At 39.7% G+C, this 24,504-nt stretch overlaps 1 protein-coding gene across 2 annotated transcripts in view; it reads left to right on the top strand.

Annotated features, from left to right (window-relative positions):
• The window catches only part of gpr107 (G protein-coupled receptor 107), a 109,379-nt gene that overhangs the window by 63,482 nt on the left and 21,393 nt on the right, over nucleotides 1–24,504 (top strand). For both annotated transcript variants that reach the window (XM_072240176.1, XM_072240177.1), the window contains exons 15-17: nucleotides 7,116–7,165; nucleotides 10,131–10,214; nucleotides 13,882–14,003. In XM_072240176.1, the coding sequence (XP_072096277.1) occupies nucleotides 7,116–7,165; nucleotides 10,131–10,214; nucleotides 13,882–14,003 (256 nt within the window). The remainder of the gene's footprint in view (nucleotides 1–7,115; nucleotides 7,166–10,130; nucleotides 10,215–13,881; nucleotides 14,004–24,504) is intronic.

The raw sequence follows: 24,504 nt of genomic DNA on the forward strand, positions 1-24,504 counted from the left end.
TAGTGAAGCAGCAGATCCATATCATGGGTGTCTCAATGGTGCAAGGAACTGACAGAGCCAGCTTGGGCAAATTGTAATTGCATCAATGTCAAAGCACCCATTTGATATTGCTGCCATAGGCTTCCAGCTTCATGGTCTCTCATTGTTGGTACCTTTCCTGTTTTAGTTATGAAAAGCATGTTTCTTTATTTGAAAGCATTAATCATATTTGTCAAAATAATATAAAGACTAAAAGAACTAGTCATTTATAAATGAGTCTAAAAATGTTAATTGCCAATCTGAGAGAAGGATTTGAGAGATGCAGTAAAATGGAGTTAATTATGAAATGAATACAATAGCCTTTTTAAAATTTGAAATCTATGTCATTCAATTGAGGTAAGCAGAGGTAAATCAAAATGCCACATGCAGAAAACATCATGCTGTGTGTGAGGTTTCAGAATAAAGTTCTTTCCTATTAGATTAAATTAATTGTGTGGCGTGTGCACAAACAGCTATGGTAATAAGCTTATGGCAAGAAAGACTTGTGGTCAGAGAATTTGTAGATGTTGTTAGCAGCCCTTGAATTCAAAGACAAAAACTCAAATGGAATTGAGTTCAAGTCCTGAGATCTTCTGTGTGATGAAAATTTTTAGAGGTCCTATTGATATTTGGATAGGCAGCAGCTAAAATATTGCAGTTCTAGTGTGGGATAGAGGTTCTTCACACAGACCTTTAATCCTATCATTATTCTCTACCTAAGGAAATACAATGAAGTTAGTTCAAAAGGGAAAATTTGTATGCCTAATTAAAGATATTCCCAAACTTAGAGATTTCTGCAGTATCTCGCCATGACTGAAGCATCCAGCTTTATAGAAGTTTTAAGAGGATTAACTGCAGACAGTCTGAAACTTGGGCAAGCTGGATGAGAAATCCTTGGAATAAGAGAATGGCCATTTGGGAGTAAGTTCTTCACTAAAAGGCCATAAGATATAGGAGCAGAATTAAGCCATTTGAAGCATTGAGTCTGCTCTGCCATTTTATCGTGGCTGATCCAATTTTCCTCTCAGCCCAAATCTCCTGCTTTCTTCCTGTATCCCTTCATGCCCTGACCAATCAAGAATCTATCAACCTCTGCCTTCAGTTTACATAAAGACTTGGCCTCTACAGCTGCATGTTGTAAAGAATTCCACAGGTTCACCACCCTCTGGCTAAAGAAATTCCTCCTCATCGCTGTTCCAAAAGGAGACCCCTCCATTCTGAGGCTATGTTCTCTGGTCTTAGACTCTCCCACCATTGGAAACATCCTCTCCACACCCATTCTATCAAGGCCTTTCACCATTTGGTAGGTTTCAATGAGGTCACCTCTCATTCTTCTGAATTCCAGTGAAGACAGGCCCAGAGCCATCAGACGCTCTTCATATGACAAACCATTCAATCCTGGAATCATTTTTGTGAACATCCTTTCAACCCTCTCCAGTTTCAGCACATCTTTTCGAAGATGAGGGGCCCAAACCTGCTCAGAATACTCCAAGTGAGGCCTCATCAGTGCTTCATAAAGTTTCAACACTACATCCTTGCTTTTATAAGCTAGTCCTCTTGAAATAAATGCCAGCATCACATTTGCCTTCCTCACCACAGACTCAACCTGCAAATTACTCTTTAGGGAATTCTGCACAAGGACTCCCAAGTCCCTTTGCACCTCAGTCTTTTGTATTTTCTCTCCATTTAGAAAAGAGCCAACCCTTCCATTTCTTTTCCCGTTCTCCTAATCTAAGTCCTCCTGTAGCCTCTACCTCTTCAATACTACCTGCCCCTTCACCTATCTTCATATCATCTGCAAACTTTGTAACAAAGCCATCAATTCCATCAACCAAATCATTGACATATAATGCAAAAAGAATCGGTCCCATCAGAGACCCCTGTGGAATACCACTAGTCACCGGCAGCCAGTCAGAAAAGGCTCCCTTTATTCCCACTCTTTGCCCTCTGCCAATCAGCCACTGCTTTATCCATGCTTGAATCTTTCCTGTAATACCATGGGCTCATAGCTTGTTTAGCAGCCTTGTGTGGCACCTTGTCAAAGGCCTTTTGAAAATCCAAGTACACAATATCAACTGATTCTCTTTTATCTATCCTGCTTGTTACTACTTCAAAGAATTCCAACAGAATTCCTGAGGAAACCATGCTGACTATGGCCTATTTTACTGTGTGCTCAAGTACTCTTAGAGCTCATCCTTAATAATTGACTCCAACATTTCTCAACTGAGATCAGACTAACTGGCCTATACTTTCTGCCTGTCTGTGAAGTGACATTTGCTATTTTCCAGTCTTCTGGAACCATTCCAGAATCTAGTGATTCTTGAACAATCATTACTAATGCCTCCATGATCTCTTCAACCACGTCTTTCGGAACTCTGGGGTATACACCATCTGGTCCAGGTGACCTTATCTATCTTCAGACCTCTCAGTTTCCCAAGAATCTTCTCTCTAGTTATGGTAACTTCACACACTTCGTGACCCCTGACACCTGGAACTTCCTTCATACTGCCAGTGTCTACCACAGTGAAGCCTGACAAAATACTTATTCAGTTCATCCGCCATTTCCTTGTCTGCTATTAGTACCTCTCCAGCATTGTTTTCCAGCAGTCAGATATCCACTCTTGCCTCTCTTTTACACTTTATGCATCTGAAAAATCTTCTGGTATCCTCTTCAATATTATCGGCTAGCTTACTTTCATATTCCATCTTTACCTTAATGACTTCTTTAGTTGTTTTTTGTTGGTTTTTAAAGCTTCCTAATCCTCTAACTTCCCACTAATTTTTGCTCTATTATACTGTATGCCATCTCTTTGGCTGTTATGTTGGCTTTGACTTCTGTTGTTAGCCACAGTTGTGTATTCTTTAGAATTCTTCTTCCTGTTTTGGATGTATATATCCTGTGCCTTTGAAATTGCTTCTAGAAATTCCAGCCATTGCTGCTCTGTTGTTTATTCTGCCAGTGTTCTTTTCCAATCAATTTTGGCCAACTCCTCTCTCTCATGTCTCTGTAACTCCCTTTTCTCCACTATCATACTGACACAGTAGCTTCTCCTTCTCAAATTTCAGGATGAATTCGATCATATTATGATCACTTGCCCCTGAGGGTTCTTTACTTTAAGCTCGCTAACCTCTCTAAGGGTGGTGAGCCCCTCGATATTGACTATCCTCTTTGATGGACATTGGGCTGTGACCAGTGGTGTTCTGCAAGGATTGGTGCTAGGATCTCTTTTGTTTGTGATATATGTCAATGGTTTAAATGAGGTGGATTAGAAAGTTTGCAAATGATACCAAGATTTATGGAGTTAAGAACAGTGTAAAGGACTATCAAACAATACAATGAGATATAGATTAGTTACAGATACAGGCAGAGAAGTGGCAAATGGAGTTTAATTCTGGACAGTGCAAGATGTTGCACTTTGGGAAGTCAAGTGGAAGGAGAAAGTGTGCTGCTAAAAGAAGATCCCTTAAGAGCATTGAGATACAGAAATCTTAGGTTCAAGTCCATAGCTCATTGGAAGTGGCTATGCAAGTAGATAAAGAAGGCATATAGCAGCTTGTCTTTAATGGTAGTGGGTTGAGCCTAAGAGTATAAAACTTTTTAATTAGACTGCACCAGGAATATTGTATGTAGATCTAGTGGTGTCATAATAGGAAGGATGAGGAAACTGAAAAGAGTACAGAATAAGTTTACCAGGATGCTGCCTGGATTAGAAGGTATGAGCATCAGGAAATGTTGGACAAATTTGGGTTATTGTTCCCGGACCATCAGAGGCTGAGGAAAGACGTGACAGAGATTTTTTAAATTATGAGTGGTAAAGGTAGGGTAGACGGTTAGAATCTGTTCCCTGGGGTAGAAATGTCAAACACCAGAGGGCATGTTTTTAAAGTTCGAGAGTGGAAGTTTAAGGGCAATGTGAGGGGCAAGTTTGTTTTTTAACACAGAATGGTAGGTACCTGGAATGGGTTACTGGGTAGCCATGAAAGCAGGCAGCTTAGTGGAGTTTGAGAGGCTTTTACATGGATGCATGAGTATGAAGGAATATGAATGATAAACAGGAGGATGACATAATATAAATTGGCATCAAGATTGGCAAATATTTGTAAGCCAAATGCCTTACTGTGCTGTACTGTTCTATGTTGTATATTTGTTCCAGATAAAATTGGTTTTGCAAGATGCATCTATCCTGGGTCAGCTCTCCTTTCTCTTGTCTCAGTCACTAAATGACCCAATTAAACAAGTTAAACCTGCAACAAAAACCATTTATTTGTTTGCAGGGTAAGGGTTAATGGGAAGGAGGAAAAGAAAGGGAAATTGTACATTCTGAATGACATTATTGTCGTCAATGCTTGCCAGGTCATGATACTGGATAGAAACTCTGTCTTTATCCATCAGGCTGCATTTTAGTTTGAATTTTGGAAGAAGTTAAATATATTTCCTCAGTTTTGCTGCAGCCTTTAGTGTATTTCCTTTACATTTGCTTCATGATAGTTTGACAAGTTATTAATTATTTAAAATGAATGAAGCTACCATTTATAAATCACAAAGCAAATACAACAGTCTTGAGAGACCATTAGGAACTAGTGCAACAAAGACATTCTGTGTGAAAGTAATAGTCAATGAAGTTCAAAAAAATTGCAGACATTGAAAGTCTGAAATAAAAGAAGTAAATGTTGGCAATGCTCAGCAAGTTGGGAGGAGCAACAGAGCTAATATTTGAGATTGAAAACTTTGTTAGAACTGGGAAGGAGAGGAAGTCAAAAGTAAACTTGTGTACCAACTCTGGGAACTTAGTCACTTAGGGTGGTGAGGGTGTAGAATGAGCTGCTTGTGGAAATAGTGATTGTGGGCACAATTTTAATATTTAAGTCAAGTCACTTATTGTCATTTTGACCATAACTGCTGGTACAGTACACAGTAAAAATGAGATGATTTTCAGGACCATGGTGCTACATGAACAATACAAAAAGTACACTGAACTACGTAAAACAACACAAAACTACACTAGACTACAGACCTACCCAGGACTGAGATGGGACTGGGTAGAATAACAGTTTGACATGGGTTAGGTGTGGTGTTTCTGTGCTGTAGTGCACTATGATTCTATGTAATTAATGGGATCTATGTTTGGACTGTCACACATTGAGCTTCCGTACTGCTGCATCTACCCATTTCCATTTGTAATCCTTCCTCAACCAATAGCTTAGGAATAGTTTGCATGTCAAGAACAAACATCAGGCAAAAAGTGGAGAAAGAATTTCTTAACAAAGAACACACAGGGGTGGTCATCATAGAATTGAGAAATAGCATAGATTTTCCAAACTACTTTTGGCCTGTGCTGAAAATATTTAACATTTGTTTGGTTAACCAAGTGCTGGACAAAAGAAATAACCTTGAAAAGGAGGAATTTGTACAGCTTTGTGGAACTAATGTGTAGCCCTTTTAAATAACTGCCTGGGATGCAGAGGGCCGAATGGCTTCCTCCTGTGCTATGTTATTCTGGACTGCTACTTCTTAAAACAATTCCCTGCTTAGCTTCTTTTTTGTCTCTTGTCCACACTAATCTGAAGCTGACAGCACATGCTGTGTGAAACTGTGCTGGCAACAACGAGTTTCTATACTTAACTTGTGTGTGTGAGACTAAATAGTGGGCATCAACGAGAACTCTGCAGATTGAACTCTCACTTTGTATAAAAGCTAAAAGAGCAGGTTTGCTGCCTGCTGTTGTGGGATTTGAGGTTTTAACTAAAAACATGGGAGAGGAAAACTGCATGTATGCTAATCAGATAATGTATCTGAATATATAAGCATTTGCAATGAACCTTAGAATTTTAAATACCAGAGAGACTCTGAAGAAGCTTGGTATATTATTTTGTGGTAATATTGAATATAAGTATTCAGCATAGAAATTTCCTCAATAATCCTTCTGTGGTAGGTACTAAGCAAACAATTCAGCAGCTATTAATAGTTAATATTGGAGCATTCTGTTGAAAAGTCTATTATCCGTGCTGCACAGCTGTCCAGGGAATAGCTCAGCATGAATCTTCAGTACAAGCAATGTGAAGAGGCCAAGCACCTGCTGGCTTGTAACATGCAAACTGGCCTGAAACAGCCACAACCGAGGTTTGCCATCTGCATAACACAGAGGAGAGGCACAGCTCAACAGGCTATTTGTCTCCTTTTTTTTGAATCCCTCATTGCTGACTGCAGAAGTTTTGTTTCGCTCTCGGTGTCCAGTCACAAGACAACCACAGAGCACCAGCGGCATGTTTCCATTGCTTCTTTCTCTCTGCAGTGTCAGAGTTCACGTTAGTTTGGTTTTGCTCGTGCCAGGTTAAACTTACTTAAAGGTCCAGATCGCAGTCAGTAGTAGGAAAACTATCGCTCTGAACTTTCCGTTCCCATTCTGATCAGCTCAACAGATTGAATTCCTCTTGAGGTGTCATTCATGACGAAATGATTCATAAGGGTGGCACAGAAGCATAATGTTTTCAAACATTCGGGGTTTAATTCCCACCACTAGCTGTAAGGAGTTTGTCTGTTCTCTCTGTGACTGTGTTACTTTCCTTCAGATACTCCAGTTTCCTCCCACATTCCGAAGACTTGTGGATTTGGGTTAGTAAGCTGTGGGCATGTTAGATTGGGGCCGGAAGCAAAGCAACACTTACAGGCTGTCTCATCGCATGTTCGGTCACTGATGCAAATGACACGTTTCACTGTATGTGATGTGCATGTGACAAATAAAGCTGATCTTTAAAAGACATCATACAACATCCAGCTTTTAACATGTTCTTCCTCAGTTTCACAAATGATAAAAATAAGGTTTATAATGATTTCTTCCTTTATTCTATTTTAAGATCAAAGATTTAATGAGCCTTTTCCTTACACCTATGAAACCTTGGAAGCCTTTTGTGTATCAGTCTTAACTCATTATTTTTTTCATTGAGAGGCATAAAATTCGACAGCAAATTGAGGCATCCATGTAAGGAGAAGTGCAAGAGCAAAATATAGTCAAATTTCTTCTCCTGAGTTGCTAATACAGTAATTGCATTTTGATTTTTAACCTGAATTTTTAATTTTCTATTTTGCATTTTTCTAGCTGCCATTAATTTGGCGAAACTAATGCTCTTCAGACATTACTATGTCATGGTAAGTGTAGAAACCTGGTATAGTTGAACAAAAATGTATCTGGATGAGCATTTAGTGAAGCAGATGCCATGGCTTTGATGTTTTCTAGTTCCTTGGGTGGGATGGTGATGATGGACAAGAAACTTATATCAGTGCGAGATTTTTCTCCTTCCCACTCGAGAGACAGATGGGCAAGACACTGCGATTGGATGCAGTCTAGGAATTGCTATATTTCATCATTATGGAGGGGAAATTTTAATTCCAAAGATTAATTAAGAAGACTAGCTGATTGGAGGGAGAGCATTGGGGTTGGAACGCTGATTTTGTTGATGAATCCAGAATTGGGTTTATTGATCAGTGGTTCAGAAAGGCTGATGATAGGGGCTTCTTGAGGTAGATCAGTGGAGATAGAGTTTATAGTTTGTTCCTCCTGGAGGGAGCACTCATGCTGTCCCTAGCTAATGACAAATGTCAGAAGCTGCTTGATTGCTTGTACGACATTGAGAAGGAAAGCAGGGACAGGCAACAGTATGCAATTTTAGTTACATTTTAGTTATGAGTAGCTTATTATTTTACTTTGATTTCTGTTGTTTCTTGAGCTGTCTCGTAGTAGGAAAGAAACATAATTTGCCTTTTCCAGCTGTTTTCAGATAGAGTGTGTAGAAGTCTTGTAAGTCTCAATTAATAATAATGTATGGCATAGAGTGATCAGAGCTAAGAAAATAATAAAAGCTTCAATTATAATCCAAAAGAGAACTTGAGGTATCCTGAAATAAAGATATTTATGATCTAATGGAACCATTCATAACTGAGGAATTCCCATTAAGGAGAAGAAATAAATTAGATGATGTTGACTCGTTAGCTAAAATTTATGATCCAAGCTAAAAAGCAAGGGAATAAATTGGGATTTTTTTTGTGCCGATGACAGAATTGTTGAATGTTAGAGCATTGAAAGAAATTCTGAATACATTTTGAAATAGTGAATATTTTAAAAAATAAATATTTAAAAGTAAATGCAGGGGAATGCGACTGTCTGTGCCTCGTTTCAAGAGCCAACACTGTTGCGAAATCTGATAAAATCTCTTCCATTCCATTTATCCATAGTTTCAGTTCTTAGTAGCTGAAATCAGCATGTAATCAAACTTTTGATTCTTTAGAAAACAAATTATTTTACATTGAGATAAATGAACAAAAATTTCATGCAGAAGCAACAAATACGTCATCTGCCTGGGATGCTCAAAGCCGGGTTGTCCTTGTAATAGCTTGCACCTGTAACTGTTTTAATGGCAAGCCTTAGATTTCCGAATCAAAATCATATGTGTTGAGTTCATCTTTAATTCATTACATTTAGCTTAATAATTTCAAAAAAATGCCATGGCACAATATACTTCACCTATCATCCTCTAGCTAGTCCCCTTTCCCCCTTGCCCCAACTTTTTATTCTGCTTCTTCCCCCTTCGTTTTCAGTCCTGAAGAAGGTTCTTGACCAAAATTGGCAACTGTTTATTCATTTCCATAGATGCTGCCTGATCTGCTGAGTTCCTCCGGCATTTTGTGTGTATTGCTCTGAATTTTCAGCATCTGCAGAATCTCTTGTGATCATAAGATTTATCTTTCTAGAATCTTAAGTATCCCAATTGGATAGTCTCTCATTTTTCTAAATTTCAAGGAATATATGCCAAACTTAAGCAAATGAAACAAAAAAACAAGAGAAAATCTGCAGATGCTGGAAATCCAAGCAAGACACACAAAATGCTGGAGGAACTCAGCAGGCCAGGCAGCATCTATGGAAAAGAGTACAGTCAATGTTTCGGGCCATGACCCTTCAGCAGGACTGGAGGAAAGATGGATGAGGAGTAGATTTAAAAGGTGGGGGAGAGGAAGGAGAGACACAAGGTGATAGGTGAAACCAGCAGGGGAGGGGTGAAATGAAGAGCTGGGAAGTTGATTTTCTGAAAGAGATACAGGGCTGGAGAAGGGGGAAATCTAATAGGGGAGGACAGAAGGTCATGGAAGAAAGAAAAGGGGAGAGGAGCACTGAGGGGGGCGATGGGCAAGCAAGGAGATAAGGTAGTAGAGGGAAAAGTGGATGGGGAATGGTGAAGGAGTCGGGTGGGTGGGGCATTACCGGAAGTTTGAGAAATCGATGTTCATGCCATCAGGTTGGAGGCTACCCAGATGGAATATAAGGTGTTGTTCCTTCAACCTGTGTCCGGTGCTCCCGGTGTGGCCTCAGGATATCATGAGACCCAACGTAGGTTTGGAGACTGCTCACCGAGCATCTACTCTCCGCCAGAAGAAGCAGGATCTCCCAGTGGCCACCCATTTTAATTCCACTTCCTATTCCCATTCCCATTCCAACATATCCATCCATGGCCTCCTCTGCTGTTACAATGAGGCCACAATCAGGTTGGAGGAACAACACCTTATATTCCGTCTGGGTAGCCTCCAACCTGATGGCATGAACATAGATTCCTTGAACTTCTGGTAATGCCCCATCTTCACTATTCCCCCATCCCCTTTTCCCTCTCATTTCCTTACCTGCCCATCGCCTCCCTCTGGTGCTCTTCTCCCCTTTTCTTTCTTCCATGGCCTTCTGTCCTCTCCTATTAGATTCCTCCTTCTCCAGCCCTGTATCTCTTTCAGAAAATCAACTTCCCAGCTCTTTACTTCGCCTCTTCCCCTCCTGGTTTCACCTATCATCTTGTGTTTCTCCCTTCCCTCCTCCCACCTTTTAAATTTACTCCTCATCTTTTTTTCCTTCAGCCCTGCTGAAGGGTCTCGACCCAAAATGTTGACTGTATTCTTTTCCATAGATGCTGTCTGGTGTGCTGACTTCCTCCAGCATTTTGTGTGTGTTGCAAACAAATAAAACAAATTTTACTTCGGTGGTACTTAGCAAATAACATGAGTTAAAATATAAATTTCACTAAATCTTGATTGTCAATTGTTCTAATATGCTAATTTTGTATCTTCTCTGTTTTAGATTGTGTGTTATATTTATTTTACGCGAATCATTGCAATCCTGATCAAAATTATCGTACCTTTCCAGTGGAAATGGCTGTATCAGGTAAGCTCTTGCTGAAAACAAACAAGTTACTTCTTTAGTTGTTTCAAAACCTCACTTACTACATTCTGCAATGAGATGCAGGAGTGGAGATTAGTTAGCTGAAGAAATGAGCTTAAGCAGTTCTTAATTAATCAAGTTATAATGGACTTGACTATTTGGGATGTTGAAAAACCATGGTTATATATTGTACCATCTTTTCAAATACTTTTTTTTAGTGATCCAAAGATAATTTGGATTTTAAATAATTTATGGAAATATGTCCATAAAATATTATTACAGATTTCTAGCTTGTTTTGTGCAGATGAACGGCAGTCATATATGAGAGATGTTTTGGTTGGCAGGGATGGTGCATCAAAACCTGATGTTATGAATTATGGAATGTGGATTTATTGCCCTGTTTCATCAAAGGTAGTGAAGCCAAGAGCTAGTCTCATGCTGGTTTCATTAACAATCAGCATCGATGAGTCCTGGGAGCTTGTAATTGAAATGTTGAAACTCATAGAACATGCAGCTGTGAAAGGAAAGTAATAATTTCAAACACCCTGCCATTTGATTTTTATCAAACTGAAATTCCTGGAGTTTGCTGAAATGTAATTTTTCACCTGAATGCATATTACTTGTTTCGACGTGTTCAGTAATTATCCACCTTGCAGCTTGTCCACACCCTACCAGAATTTTAATGAACTGTGTTTTTGACCTGACTAGATCTCATGGAAAGTTTGCATGTCTGCAGTTTATTTCACCTTGAATGCGTATTCATTTTCAAAAGACAGCTTCACAATTTGTTTTTGCAAGTGAGGCCAAACAAGAAAGCAGTCCTGATGAAGGGTCTCGGCATGAAACGTTGACTATTTACTCTTTTCCATAGATGCTGCCTGGCCTGCTGAATTCCTCCAGCATTTTGTGTGTGTTGCTTTGGATTCCCAGCATCTACAGAATTTCTTGTGTTCAAGAAAGCTTTTCCTCTTTTATCTTGCATTGAGTCCACAAACCTTGTTACATCTCTGGATTGAAAGAAGGGGAGGTAAAAAGGATAGAGATGAGAAGCTATTCCTTTATCACATGATCACTGCAAAGAAGTAATTATGTGTAGACCATATTGGTTCATTCTCCCAGATAGAGCCTAAAGTCTATTGTAATGTTAGGTTGTTTCTTAAATAGTTCCAAAGCTTTTATATTCCATTAGTATGTCCATAAGTCCATTTGCTTTTTGGACACTCTGTATTCCAAATTTTCAGTGCTATATTGATCATTTTACTACATTGAACGTCTCTTGCACTTGTAAGTAATTATTCAGTTTTCCACTTTCCATAGTATTTGTTAACTTGTGTAATACAATAAGATCACCTTATGGGCACTTCACGAAAAAGTTAAGGTTTAATTCTGAATGTACTTGGGAAATGAGGAGTCAGCCTCCCAGATACGTGATACTGGCATGGCTTGAATATCACTTGTGTTTCATTGGCTAAAATAGATGCTGCATTCAGAGTCAAAAAGCGAAAAAAGAGCTGCAGATGTTGGAAATGTTCAGCAGATCAGGGAGCAAAACTGGGTCGATCTCAGATCAATGACTTTTCAAAGAGAGCAAGATTCAGAAAACAAAAATACATTTAAAGTAGCAGATCATAAACACAAGAGATTCTACAGATGCTGGAAATCTTGAGCAACACACAGAAAATGCTGGAGGAACTCAACAAGTCAGGCAGCATCTATGGAGAGGAATGGATGGTTGACCTGAAATGTCAACTGTTGTCCAACTTGCTGAGCTCCTCTGACATTTTGTGTGTGTTGCTTCAAGTGGCGGAGATGGGGAGCAGTCAAGAGAACAAAGGGTATTATTGTGATGGGGGTGGAGACACTATGAAAATGACACAAATGGTAGTGCCAGATGAAAGGGGTTAGTGAGGGCTTGTTAGTTGCAGCTGTTCTGTCTGGAGAGATGCAAATAGAAAATGAATGAGAACAATGGAAAACCTGAAATAGGAACAATGTTAGAATTGTGATTTGCAAACACTACAGTTGTTGGAATGCTGAAATTGGAGAATGCTGGAAAATCTCAGTAGACCCCACACAAGCTAGAAAGTCAGGTTGTCTGAAATTGTTAATGCTAATTCCTCAGATCTGTCAGATTGGAAGGTGAGAAGCTGTTCCTTGAGCTTGTCTGAGTTTTCTTGGAAAAGTGGAGGACACCAGAGATGGAGAAGTCAGAATGGCACAGATTAAAGTGAGAGGCAAATGGATCATGGAATCACTCCTGCAAACTGAAGACAAATGTTCTGCAGCATGGTCATCCAATCTGCTTTTGGTTTCTCCTCAACACGCACAAAATGCTGGAGGAAATCAGTTGGCCAGGCAGCATGTAGAAGAATAAACAGTCAACGTTTTGGGCCGAGATCCTGCATCAGGACTGCTGGTGAACTGCCTCATCTTGCATTTGAAAAAATGCTCTGCCAGAAAAAGTGGGATCGCCCAGTGGCCACCCATTTCAATTCCACTGCCCATTCCCATTCTGACATGTCAGTCCATGGCCTCCTCTACTGCCACGATGAGTCCACACTCAGGTTGGACGGAGCAACACCTTGTATTCCATTTGGGTAGCGTCCGACGTGATGTCATGAAAACATTAATTTCTTGAACTTCTGGTATTCCTATCAGATTCCCCCTTCTCCAGCCCTTTATCCCTTTCACCAATCAATTTCCGAGCTCTTTCCTTCACCCCCCCCCCCCCCAGTTTCTCCCATCACTGGACACCTTGTACTTCTTCCTCTCCTCCCCCCCACCTTCTTGCTCCAACTTCTCATCTTCTTTTCCCGGTCCTGATGAAAGGTCTTGGCCTGAAAAGTGGATTGTTTATTCTTTCCCATAGATGCTGCCTGGCTTGCTGAGTTCCTCTAACATTCTGTGTGTGTGTTGTTTTGGATTTCCAGAACCTGCAAATTTTCTCATCTTTGTACTACCAAACATTCTCTGGGATGATCAGAATCACTCCATCAGAGAAGAAAACTAAGGGGAAAATTGACAAAATATATTTATCTGTAAAAGAAAAATAATGTAATAGTGTGCTAACCTTTAAAAGATGCTGTTTGGTGTTTTTGTTAAATTATACATGTATTGAAACAGATGTAATTTTGTTCAGGGGAAAATCTCTTGATAATTTAACTTGTTTTATATCCTCATATCATTTTAGACATGCTGCCTATAAATGATAATTTAAGTTTTTCTTTGCACTTCATTTGCTCAAGGCAATGTATTCTAAATATGTTAAATTTAATTTTCTCTATTTGATTAGCTTTATTACAAAATTTTTTTCCCGGATAACTAATTATGTGATCATTTGACAACAACTGAGCCTTGCAATGTGGCTTAGTAAAATGCTGAACCTTTTAAATGTTGTCTTCTTCCCTGATGGATTGTTGGTCTTCCCGGAGAATGTTTGGTAGTGACCTTTGTGCTACTCTTTATCGCACCTGAAGAAGTGGGAAATGAGCTCCTGGTCTATCACTGAATCCCTCTTATTACCTACAGTGCATTCATTGTGTTTCTCTATGTTCAGAACGCAAACCTAACCAAATGCATGACTTTTGGAAACAAATTTTCAGGTGTTCAAGAATACATTCACAGATCCAAAATCCAAAGGACCATTTTCTGATCATCACTTTAATTTAAGTTCCTAGATGAACTCGCCACACTTGTATTTTTCTGTTTGACGGGATACAAGTTTCGACCAGCTTCAGATAATCCCTACCTTCAACTACCTCAGAATGAGGAGGATGTCGAGATGGACGAAGTGTAAGTACTTCCAATTTTGTCTTCAGCTGGAATAGTCCCAATGATTAACATAATTTTGTGCTCAATGGCTGCAACTGAGGACCACTTTGAAATTTCAACATCAAGATTATCCTAGACTATAAGTTCTGAAGTGAGGGAGGAAAAAAGTGAATGAATGACGCAAACACGAGGAATTCTGCAGATGCTGGAAATTCAAGCAACACACATCAACGTTGCTGGTGAACGCAGCAGGCCAGGCAGCATCTCTAGGAAGAGGTACAGTCGACGTTTCAGGCCGACGAAGGGTCTCTGCCTGAAACGTGGACTGTACCTCTTCCTAGAGATGCCGCCTGGCCTGCTGCGTTCACCAGTAACTTTGATGAATGACACAAAATTGCTTTATTTTGCTGGTTTGCAGGTCCAGTGACCACAAACCAAAATATGATTGACACAGACATTTGGCTGGTAAAGTTATTGTAAGTTTTTGTGAAAATTGGTCTGGAGATGAAGTTATCTAAACTAATTGCAACAAACATGAAGTATTAAGTGACCCATAATTCTGAAATAGCTTTTTAATAAGGTGGTTAATCAACATGTTATAAGTAAAAATGTTGTAAATATTTGCATAATTTAAAATAACGACTATGAATTTTGTGTTGCTTGAATTTCCAGCATCTGCAGATGTGTTGCATGAATTTTCTTGTGTACTTTCACAACTACAAATAAGAAAGAAGATGGAAGCTGTGGGCAAAGGAATATATAAAGATAAAATGCTTTTCATCCTAAGATTTTTCCTCTTTGTTGGACATGAGTGAGGTTATTCTTGGTGAAGGACTGTAATGGAGACACTAGAGAACTGCACAAGATGCATATGATTGGCTCTGTTGTCATGTTAATTATTACTAAGTGTTTATTGGATTACATATTGAAACTGATCTTTGTTCATTGAGTGTGATGTTGCCATCATTACTAATATTTACATATCATTCAGTTGTTGTGCAGAGGTCCAGTTTCGATCAGAACCAGGAGTAAATTACAGTTGAATATCAAATTTCTTCTCACCAAGGAATCCACAAAGTGAAAAGTCGGGCAAAGCAAATATTAAAATTTTCTAAATGCATGTTTGATGAAGAGGCCATGCAGAGAAAAAATATGTGCGGGGGGAAGGTAGCATTTAATAAGCATGTTCTGTTATTTAGAAGGGACAGAAACAGTCCAAAGTGTAAATAAAATTATATACAGAAACAGCCTCAATTTTCATTTTGTAAATCTTCGACTATCCAAAGGCATATCATATGAGCATTGATCAAAGTTTGACAATGAGCCATATATTAATGACCAAAGGCTGGATGCAGAGTGAAGTTTAAGAATTCTGTAATGCCCTCTCAAATGCCAAGGATTGGAGAGGGAATTACAGAATTTAGGGCCTTGGTGCCAGTAATGGAGTAACTTAATTCAGGAATAATCAAGTATCTAGAATGGTGGATGAGCTAATATTTTGGCAATCATCTGCAGAGATTTTTAAACCTGGATGAGGTGTTTGAAATGAAAATTCCTAAACTGTGAGACAGCGTGTACTGGGGGGCACAGAGATAAGTGAATCAACAAGGCCTGATATGAGTTTAGATTTCAGTTTTGGACTGATGCAGATTTCTAGGGGGTGGTGGCAAAAGTGAAGCTGCTCAGGTGGGTGTTGGAATGGTCACGTTGAGACATAAATATCGATGAGGTCAGTAGAAGATATGAGAAATCTTGGCTGGAGTTGGGTGATATTGCAGAGATATGAATACTCTTAGGGATGATATTAATTTGAAATCCCAAACTCATTGTGGGATCTAATATAATAAAAGCTCTGACTCAGTAAATGCAAAACCAATAATTACAAAAAAAAGCATGTTCTTGTACAACAGTATGTTTGGTTCATAACAGCTTTTGTAATTGAACCTGATAGTAGGGTGTGACAACCATAACATTGCAAATTTGTTTTAGTATTTTTAGAATTTTTGCATATTCAATGTTTTAGGAACGGCTCCTTCTCCTCTGCCATCAGATTTCTGAATGGACAATGAATCCATGTACACTACCTCATTTTTCTTTTTACTCTCATTTTGCATGACTTATTTAATTTTATATAAATTTCTCATCGGAATTAATAGTTTTTAGCATTATGTATTGCACTATACTGCCACCGCAAAACAACAAATTTCATGACATATGGCAATGATATTAAACCAGATTCTGATCATTTAACAATGGCAGTGAAGACCTAACAAGTAATGTAATGGGGAGCATCAAGCTACAATTTGTGTCTGCTTACTGTTTAAGGTATTTTAATATACCCATAGCATGTATATTTGCCCAGTGCAATGCAGAGGTTGGAAACATACTGAAGCCAGTGCACATACTTGCAGTTCTGTTGCTGGAGTCCAGAGGCAGTTCCAGATTGTACAAAGCTAGGGAAGTGGATTAAGCAGCATCCCCATTCATCTGAATGTGGTCACTGAACTTACTTAAAAAGATGGGGTTCAGATAAAGGTTTTTGTTGATATTGTCTTGTTATTTTACTATTAACTAATTTGTACTTGTTTAATATAATTTAAGTACTCTTAGCTTATTTACAAATGTCTGTATGTTGAAGACATTTAAAAACAGTGAAATATGCCCTTGTCATCAATGAGACACTGGGCTAAGTGTTAAAGTCGAAGTAAAATTTATTATCAAAGTACATGTATATTACCATAAACTACCTTGACATTCATTTTCTTGCAGGCATTTACAGCAAAATAGAATTTATGAAAAAGCTATACATAAACTTGATCTTGCTCAATGAGATTTCCTGCAGGGGTTTGATTAGCATAAGTTGTTGATTAAATTCATCTTCCAAGTCTGTAATTTTATATGTAATACGTGGTCTTTGATTTGGTGTTCACCTGAAATAAGTTTGAAATTTAAAAACAGAAAATGCAGATTTGGGCTAATTCTTTATAATACCTTTTTTAATTATTTTCAAGACTCTAGCTTGAGACTGCTGTAAAATAACCTAATCTATACTTGTTTTAGTGTATCTCAATGTATGTATATCACTGAAGTATCTTCTTAAGCCCATCATCTTTACTGTGGCATAGGCTGCTTACAGCAGCTTGCCGGAGTCCTCTGTCTTAGCTGATAGGTTGATCAGCCTTGTGGCATCCACTTTCACCACATGACTTCTAGGCAAAGATCCTTCCTCTCCCAGGGGTGATGTCCTTGGAGCTTCTTTTTGGTGTTCCTGTAGCTCTGGGTTTTTACTGGATTGAGTTGCTGGCCCCAGGCTCAGCCCTCCTCCTTTCGCAGCCAGGCCTGGGACTGTCCTTGGAAGAGTTTGCATGAAGTATTTGTGGCCTGACCAGTGCATTTTAAAGTCCCTGCATATTGCCATTAACTTAATTCTATATTGGTCTTTTCATGAACCCTGTGAATTGCTGCACCATTCTATAAAGTGGAACTGTGCTGTCAGGCCCTACTACTCGTTCTGTTTGATTCTGTACTGCTCCATTTTCACCATTTCTTTAAAAAGGGAGAAAATATATAATTTATCCTTTACACTTTGCCTCAGGAGAATATTGCTTTTCCTGAAATACTGCATCGTTCATAACAGTATACAGATGGATGATGTAGCTTGTTGAATGACATTTCTTGCAAAATATTTGAGAAAACAACTTAAAATTTGACCAAATGCTCCAAAATGAATACATAGGTATAGTATAGCAGCTTAATAGTACATCATCAAAGTAAAGGCATCCATTAGTCTTCACTCTCCAGGGCGCAGGCCTGGGCAATGTTGTATGGAAGACCAGCAGTTGCCCATGCTCAAGTCTCCCCTCTCCATGACACCATTGTTGTCCAAGGAAAGGGCATTAGGACCCATACAGCTTGGCACCAGTGTTGTCGCAGAGCAATGTGTGAATAAGTGCCTTGCTCAAGGACACAACGCATTGCCTCGGCTGGGGCTCGAACTCACGATCTTCAGGTCGCTAGTCCAATGCCTTAACCACTTGGCTACATGCTCACACGGTGCATCAAGAATGGCCAAATTTAATGAATTGCATGACTGAATCCAACAGCTCTCTTCAGACAATGCAGCTTAGTGACAAGTATTCTGGAATAGTTATGTCTTAGCAACCTATTTTAACATTTAAGCAGTAACTGTTCATCTCTCATTACTTTATTCTGCAAGAAATGTACTGATGGACTTAATGATAGTGTTGATTGGGTTGAGAAGCAATGCTCAGGATGCTCAGGGTTAACTGGCCAGCTTAATTGCACACTGTTACTCAGTAAATGCACAAGTGAGACCGAGAAATTGCCCGAACATTATTTTTTTTTCTGAAGAGGAGCAAGCTCTGCACGCCTCCATATGATAATTTTAATGGAGTCATTTAGTTAATATAATTGAGCAAGGCTGAAATGTTGAGCATTGGCAAAATTGTAGATTTTTTTTGCTGGTACGTAAATCATCTTTGATCTGCCTGTTATACAAATCTTTATTTTGTAAGTAGTTTGGGACTCGTGCTGCTATATTCCATGATCTTAAAAGCATAAATTGCTGAGAAAACATAGCATGTTGAACAGAATCCAAAAATGAATTAATGTTGCATTTGGAGGTACTTCTTCTTGTGGTTTTAAACTGCAGTGCTGTTTTTCCAGCCTTTTTGGGCTCAATCTGGTTATCTTGTATTTCACTTCTCCAATCTCAAAGTTGTGCATTTGGTTAACTTTTATACAGATTGGGCAGGGTTGTGAAATAATGATAAGAATAGATTTAATTGAACATAGGAACCTTTCTCAGTTCCTCACTAGCCATTATGTTCTTGAGAACAAGCATAAGCCACAGTCTAATTGTCACCTTATGGTCTTCTGAAAACAGTAAAAAATGCTTCTTATTATAATATGTGGACCACTAGTGGGGAAACCAGAGGTTGTGTCGAGTCCTGAAACTCATAAGAACATATTCTCTTGTTTTATTCAAGGTGCTCAATTGATTAAAAATCCCTTACTCTATTGAAGAATCCAGATCAACTGAACTAACTACTCACTATAGACAATTAAACCAAAGAAAATGTTGGAAATTGACTGACCTGTTCAAAGAGAAACACGCACACGAAACACTGGAGGGAGACGGCAAATTGGGTAACATGTATAGGGGGAATAAAGAGTTGATATTTTGTGCTGAGACCCTTCATCAGGACTGGAAAGGAAGGGAGTAGAAGCCAGGGTGGGGGGAAAGTGTACAATCTGGCAGGTGATAGGAGAGATCAGGTGAAGGGGAAGGTGGGTGGATGAAGGAGGAGTAATGAACTAAGAAGTTGGGAAGCTGACCTCCTTGACTACTTGTCCATTTCCACTGATCTGCCTCCTGACACTTAACCCTGCAAGTGAGTCAAGTGCTACCCCAGTACCTACATCTCCTTCCTTACCACCATTCAGGGCCCCAAGCAGTCCTTCCTAGTGAGGCAGCGCTTCATCTGCGAGTATGTTAGTGCTTGCAGTGCGATGGGCTCTACTTCATTGAGACCCAACACAGATTGGACTTGGAGCAGACCGTCAACTGTTTGTTCCCTTCCATAGATGCTGCCTGATTTGCTGAGTCCTTCCAGCAGCTAGTGTGTTGCTCAAGATTTTCAGCATCTGCTGATGCTCTTGTGTTTCTGATCAAAGAAAAAATGGTTTAACTGTTTGTTCCCTTCCATAGATGCTGCCTGATTTGCTGAGTCCTTCCAGCAGCTAGTGTGTTGCTCAAGATTTTCAGCATCTGCTGATGCTCTTGTGTTTCTGATCAAAGAAAAAATGGTTTAATATTTCAGTTGCAGCCCATCATCAGAAGTGACTGAGGAAATGAGTTCCTTTTTTTATTCTGATTGACTTTTATATTTATGTAAATGTTTATTTTTTGTTTTGTTAAGTAGTAACAAGTTTGATTTGCCTCTCATTATCTGTACTTTGCTTGATAAGGTGTTGTATTTATTCACACATTATGAAACAATAGATAAGTGTGTCTGATAATGCACCTGCTTGTTTTGAGAGTGGCTTCCTCATCCCCTGGATCTCTTTAACCTGCTACAGATTTTATTTTTGCATAACATGCTTCAGTGATTGATTGGATCAAATTATAGTTTTTTTATTTTTAGTCTGTTTCTTATTTTGAGCTAATTAATACATCATACTTAATCATAACTGATCACCATACACTTAAGTTGTATTTAACTCTTGGAAGAAAAAAATAGCTTGGCTAATACAGGTTAGGTACCTGTTATCTGAAATCTTGAGGCCAGAAGTGTGTCAGATTTTGGATTTTTTTTTCAGATTTTGGCACATATACTGAGATAGCTTGGGATCCCCATCATTTTCAACTCTGAATTTATGTGCTACCTGTAAGCATATGTGTGATGAGCAAGTGTAAGACACTTTCTTCTCCAGTCCTTGACCTTTCCCACCCACCTGGCTTCACCCATTACCTTCCAGCTAACCGCATTCCCCTTCCCCCACCTTTTTATTCTGCTATCTTCCTCCTTCCTTCTCAGTCCTGAAAGAGGGTTTTTGCCTGAAACATTGATAATAGATGCTGCCTGACCCACTGAGCTCCCTACAGCATTTTGCATGTGTTGAAGTGTAAGACAAAGACACAATAGATAAACAGATTGAAGACTTGGCCAAAAGCTTTTTAGGATGCCAAAAAGTTCAAAATGTACCCTCACAGGCACTGTGACACCCATGGGAATGACCATCTTCACCATGGCAAAGAGTACGTGTTGACTTTGCTGGGCCATTCATGGACTCTATGTTCCTGATTGCTGTGGATGCTCATTCGAAGTGGCTGGAGGTTATACCAATGAAGTTAACCACATCAGCAAAGACTGTCTTCGCCCTGAGAACCATCTTTGCCGGAAACAACTTACCAGAGCCAATTGTGAGTGACAACGGACCACAATACATGTCAGAAGGATTCCAACTGTTCATGAAGCAAGATGGCATCAGACATTTCAAGTCAGCTCCTTGCCACCCAGCAACAAATGGGTTAGCTGAAAGGTTTATCCAAACCTTCAAGAAGTCTATTAAAGTGATGGACAAGGAGGACATTTCTCTACAGCACAAGGTGGACAGCTTCCTTTTTGTGTATCAGAACTCTGTTCATGCATCGACATATCAAACACCTGTAATGTTCATGAGCAGGAATCTGAGATCTTGCACAGATCTTCTGAAACTAGTTCTATTAAGGGAAGTGCAGATTAAACAGTTCAGCCAGTTGCCAAGTGGAGCAGCAAGGAGCTTTGGGATTGGACAGGAAGTCTTTGTGCGTAATTACTGAAAAGACAAGTGGACACCCAGTAGGATAGCTACAAGAACTGGACTACTGATGTACACAATGGATGTTGGAGATCAGACATGGAGACGTCATGTGGACCAGATACTAGATACTTAACTGAAGAACACACCTGAGTCAATTACAGTCACCGGACTTGCCTCACAGTGACGATGCCACTGACAGCAACGTGACACCAGCAACCGAGAACATTGTCTTAGACAAGACACCTACCAAACCCAGTGCCATTCCATAGGTCCAGAGGTGTGACAAAAATGTTACCATTGACAAGAGACCTGCCAAACCTGATGCCACTTCATAGGTTCAGAGCAGCTATCCTGAAAGAAACAGAGCGCCACCCAAAAGACTGAACCTTCAACTTCACAGTTCTGTTATGGAGTGTTATTGTGAAAGCATGTTTTTTTTTGGAATATAGGTTTATGAAAGGGAAATAGGATGTTTTGTACATGTATAGTTTTATGGTGCATTAATCTAAGGGGGGAGGAAGTATAATGTATGGATCTATTTCTTTCAGAGCAATGACCTCCCTCCCTTTAGCAGTATGTATTGATCTGTTGTCTGCACATGTGCATTGTTCCCCCCCCTCGTGCTGCAATGTGAATACATCAGTTAAAGCCAACTCCTGAGCTTTTATTTAATTGATATGTAGTTGTGCACATACACAACAACAAATCTTTAAAAAATCCATGCCATGCTTTTTACTAAATTTCTTCAACCAGCTTGCTGAATATTCAGAATTACCTTCAATTTTCAGTTCATTGTGATAGATCTTTGCTTGTTTCATGATCAGCATACCATTAAGTGGCATGTCAAGTGTGACAATGGAAAAGTGTGTATGGAACTGGAGGAGATAACAGAGGTACTTAATGAATACTTTGCTTCAGTATTCACTACGGAAAAGGATCTTAGTGACTGTAGGGATGACTTGCAGCGGACTGAAAAGCTTGAGTATGTAGCTATTAAGGAAACGGATGTGCTGGAGCTTTTGGAAAACATCAAGTTGGATAAGTCACTGGGACCGGATGGGATGTACCCCAGGCTACTGTGGGAAGTGAGGGAGGAGATTGCTGAGCCTCTGGCGATGATCTTTGCATCATCAATGAGGCTGGAGAGGCTCCGGAGGATTGGAGGGTTGCAGATGTTGTTCCCTTATTCAAGAAAGGGAGTAGAGATAGCCCAGGAAATTATAAACCAGTGAGTTTTACTTCACTGGTTGGTAAGTTGTTGGTGAAGATCCTGAGAGGCAAGATTTATGAACTTTTGGAGAGGCATAATATGATTAGGAATAGTCAGCATGGTTTTGTCAAAGGCGGGTCGTGCCTTACGAGCCTGACTGAATTTTTTGAGGATGTGATTAAACACATTGATGAAGGTAGAGCTGCAGATGTAGTGGAAACCATAGAAAGGGTGCAGAGGAGACTTACAATGATGTTGCCTGGATTGGGGAGCATGCCTTATGAGAATAGGTTGAGTGAACTTGGCCTTTTTTCCTTGGTGTGATGGATATGAGAGGTGACCTGATAGAGGTGTATAAGATGACAAGAGGCATTGACCGTGTGGATAGTCAGGGGTTTTTTCCCAGGGCTCAGATGGCTAATACGAGAGGGCACGATTTTAAGGTGCTTGGAAGTAGGTACAAAGGAGATGTCAGGGGTAAGTTATTTTATGCAAAGAGTGGTGAGTGCGTTGAATGGGCTGCCGGTGACAGTGGTGGAGGTGGATACTATAGGGTCTTTTAAGAGATTCTTGGATAGGTACATGGAGCTTAGTAAGATAGAGAACCTAGGGAGTTCAAGGTAAGGACATGTTTGGCACAGCTTTGTGGGCCGAAGGGCCTGTATTGTGCTGTAGGTTTTTTGTTTCTCTGTTTCTATATGTTCACTCTGCTGATGAATCCATTTTTTCAATGCACGATCGAGATCTTCCTTTCTCCACTTTATGCAGTGTTTTTCTATTTTTCGTTAGTCTGTTCATTACATATGTGAGGTCACTTCTCAGAATAGTGGGTGGTGCACAGAGACCTGCACATTAACTGGGAACCTTCCCAACGTCTTGTAGAATCTTCTATTTGTGATGTCGTGTGGGCATTCAAAAAAATTTCGGATAAGGGGTACTCACCCTGTATCGTGTAATATTAGATGTGAACACATGAGATGGATTCAACTCGTGAGATATGCTCAAGATTCAAGTTTATTTATAATGTGTACATTAAAATATACAGTGAAATATGCAAACGCTGCATTAACAACCAACACACTCGAGGGTGTGCTAAGGGCATTCCGCAAGTATCACCACACATTTTGGCGCTCACATAGGATACCCACAATGCTTGGCAAAACAACACAGAACACAACGAAACAACAGAAAAACAAGCAACACACATCAAAGTTGCTGGTGAACGCAGCAGGCCAAGCAGCATCTGTAGGAAGAGGTGCAGTCGACGTTTCAGGCCGAGACCCTTCGTCAGGACTAACTGAAGGAAGAGTGATCGCTTTCAAATCCCTTACTCACTCTTCCTTCAGTTAGTCCTGACGAAGGGTCTCGGCCTGAAACGTCGACTGCACCTCTTCCTACAGATGCTGCTTGGCCTGCTGCGTTCACCAGCAACTTTGATGTGTGTTGCTTGAATTTCCAGCATCTGCAGAATTCCTGTTGTTTGCGAACAGAAAAACAAGCTATGTTTCTACCTCCCACCCACACATATACACAGTCCTCTCACCCCAATGTTAGCCTGTTCCTCAAAATCAAAGTATAGATATGTTATTCTGTTTGTCATAGTTCTTTCTTCTATTTGGAGAATTTTTTTGCTCAGTAAAGAGATGAATAAGGAACAATGTTGATATAAGAGGTTTATTAAGGCAGCTTCCCTTTATTGTAGGTGGAATTTGAGAATCACAGCAGCACGAAGGAGGCCATTTGGCCCATAGAGCACTTGCTGATACTGCCAGCATTTCCCACGTGGCTCTGCTGTTTTTCTCCTCTCAAGTAGTAATTAAATACTTCCAAGGCTTGGAAAGCAATTAATAATTAAGTCTGCGTCTGCTACTCTTTCAGGCAGTGAATTCCAGATCTTGAGTTTCCCATGCTAACTCTTGTTATTCAAGGCAATTAAAACAAAGAAGCAGGAGGTGTTTACCTCAGGATATGGACAGGTTTCAAATA

The sequence above is a fragment of the Mobula birostris genome, chromosome 22, assembly GCF_030028105.1.
Source record: "Mobula birostris isolate sMobBir1 chromosome 22, sMobBir1.hap1, whole genome shotgun sequence".
Lineage (NCBI taxonomy): Eukaryota > Metazoa > Chordata > Chondrichthyes > Myliobatiformes > Myliobatidae > Mobula > Mobula birostris.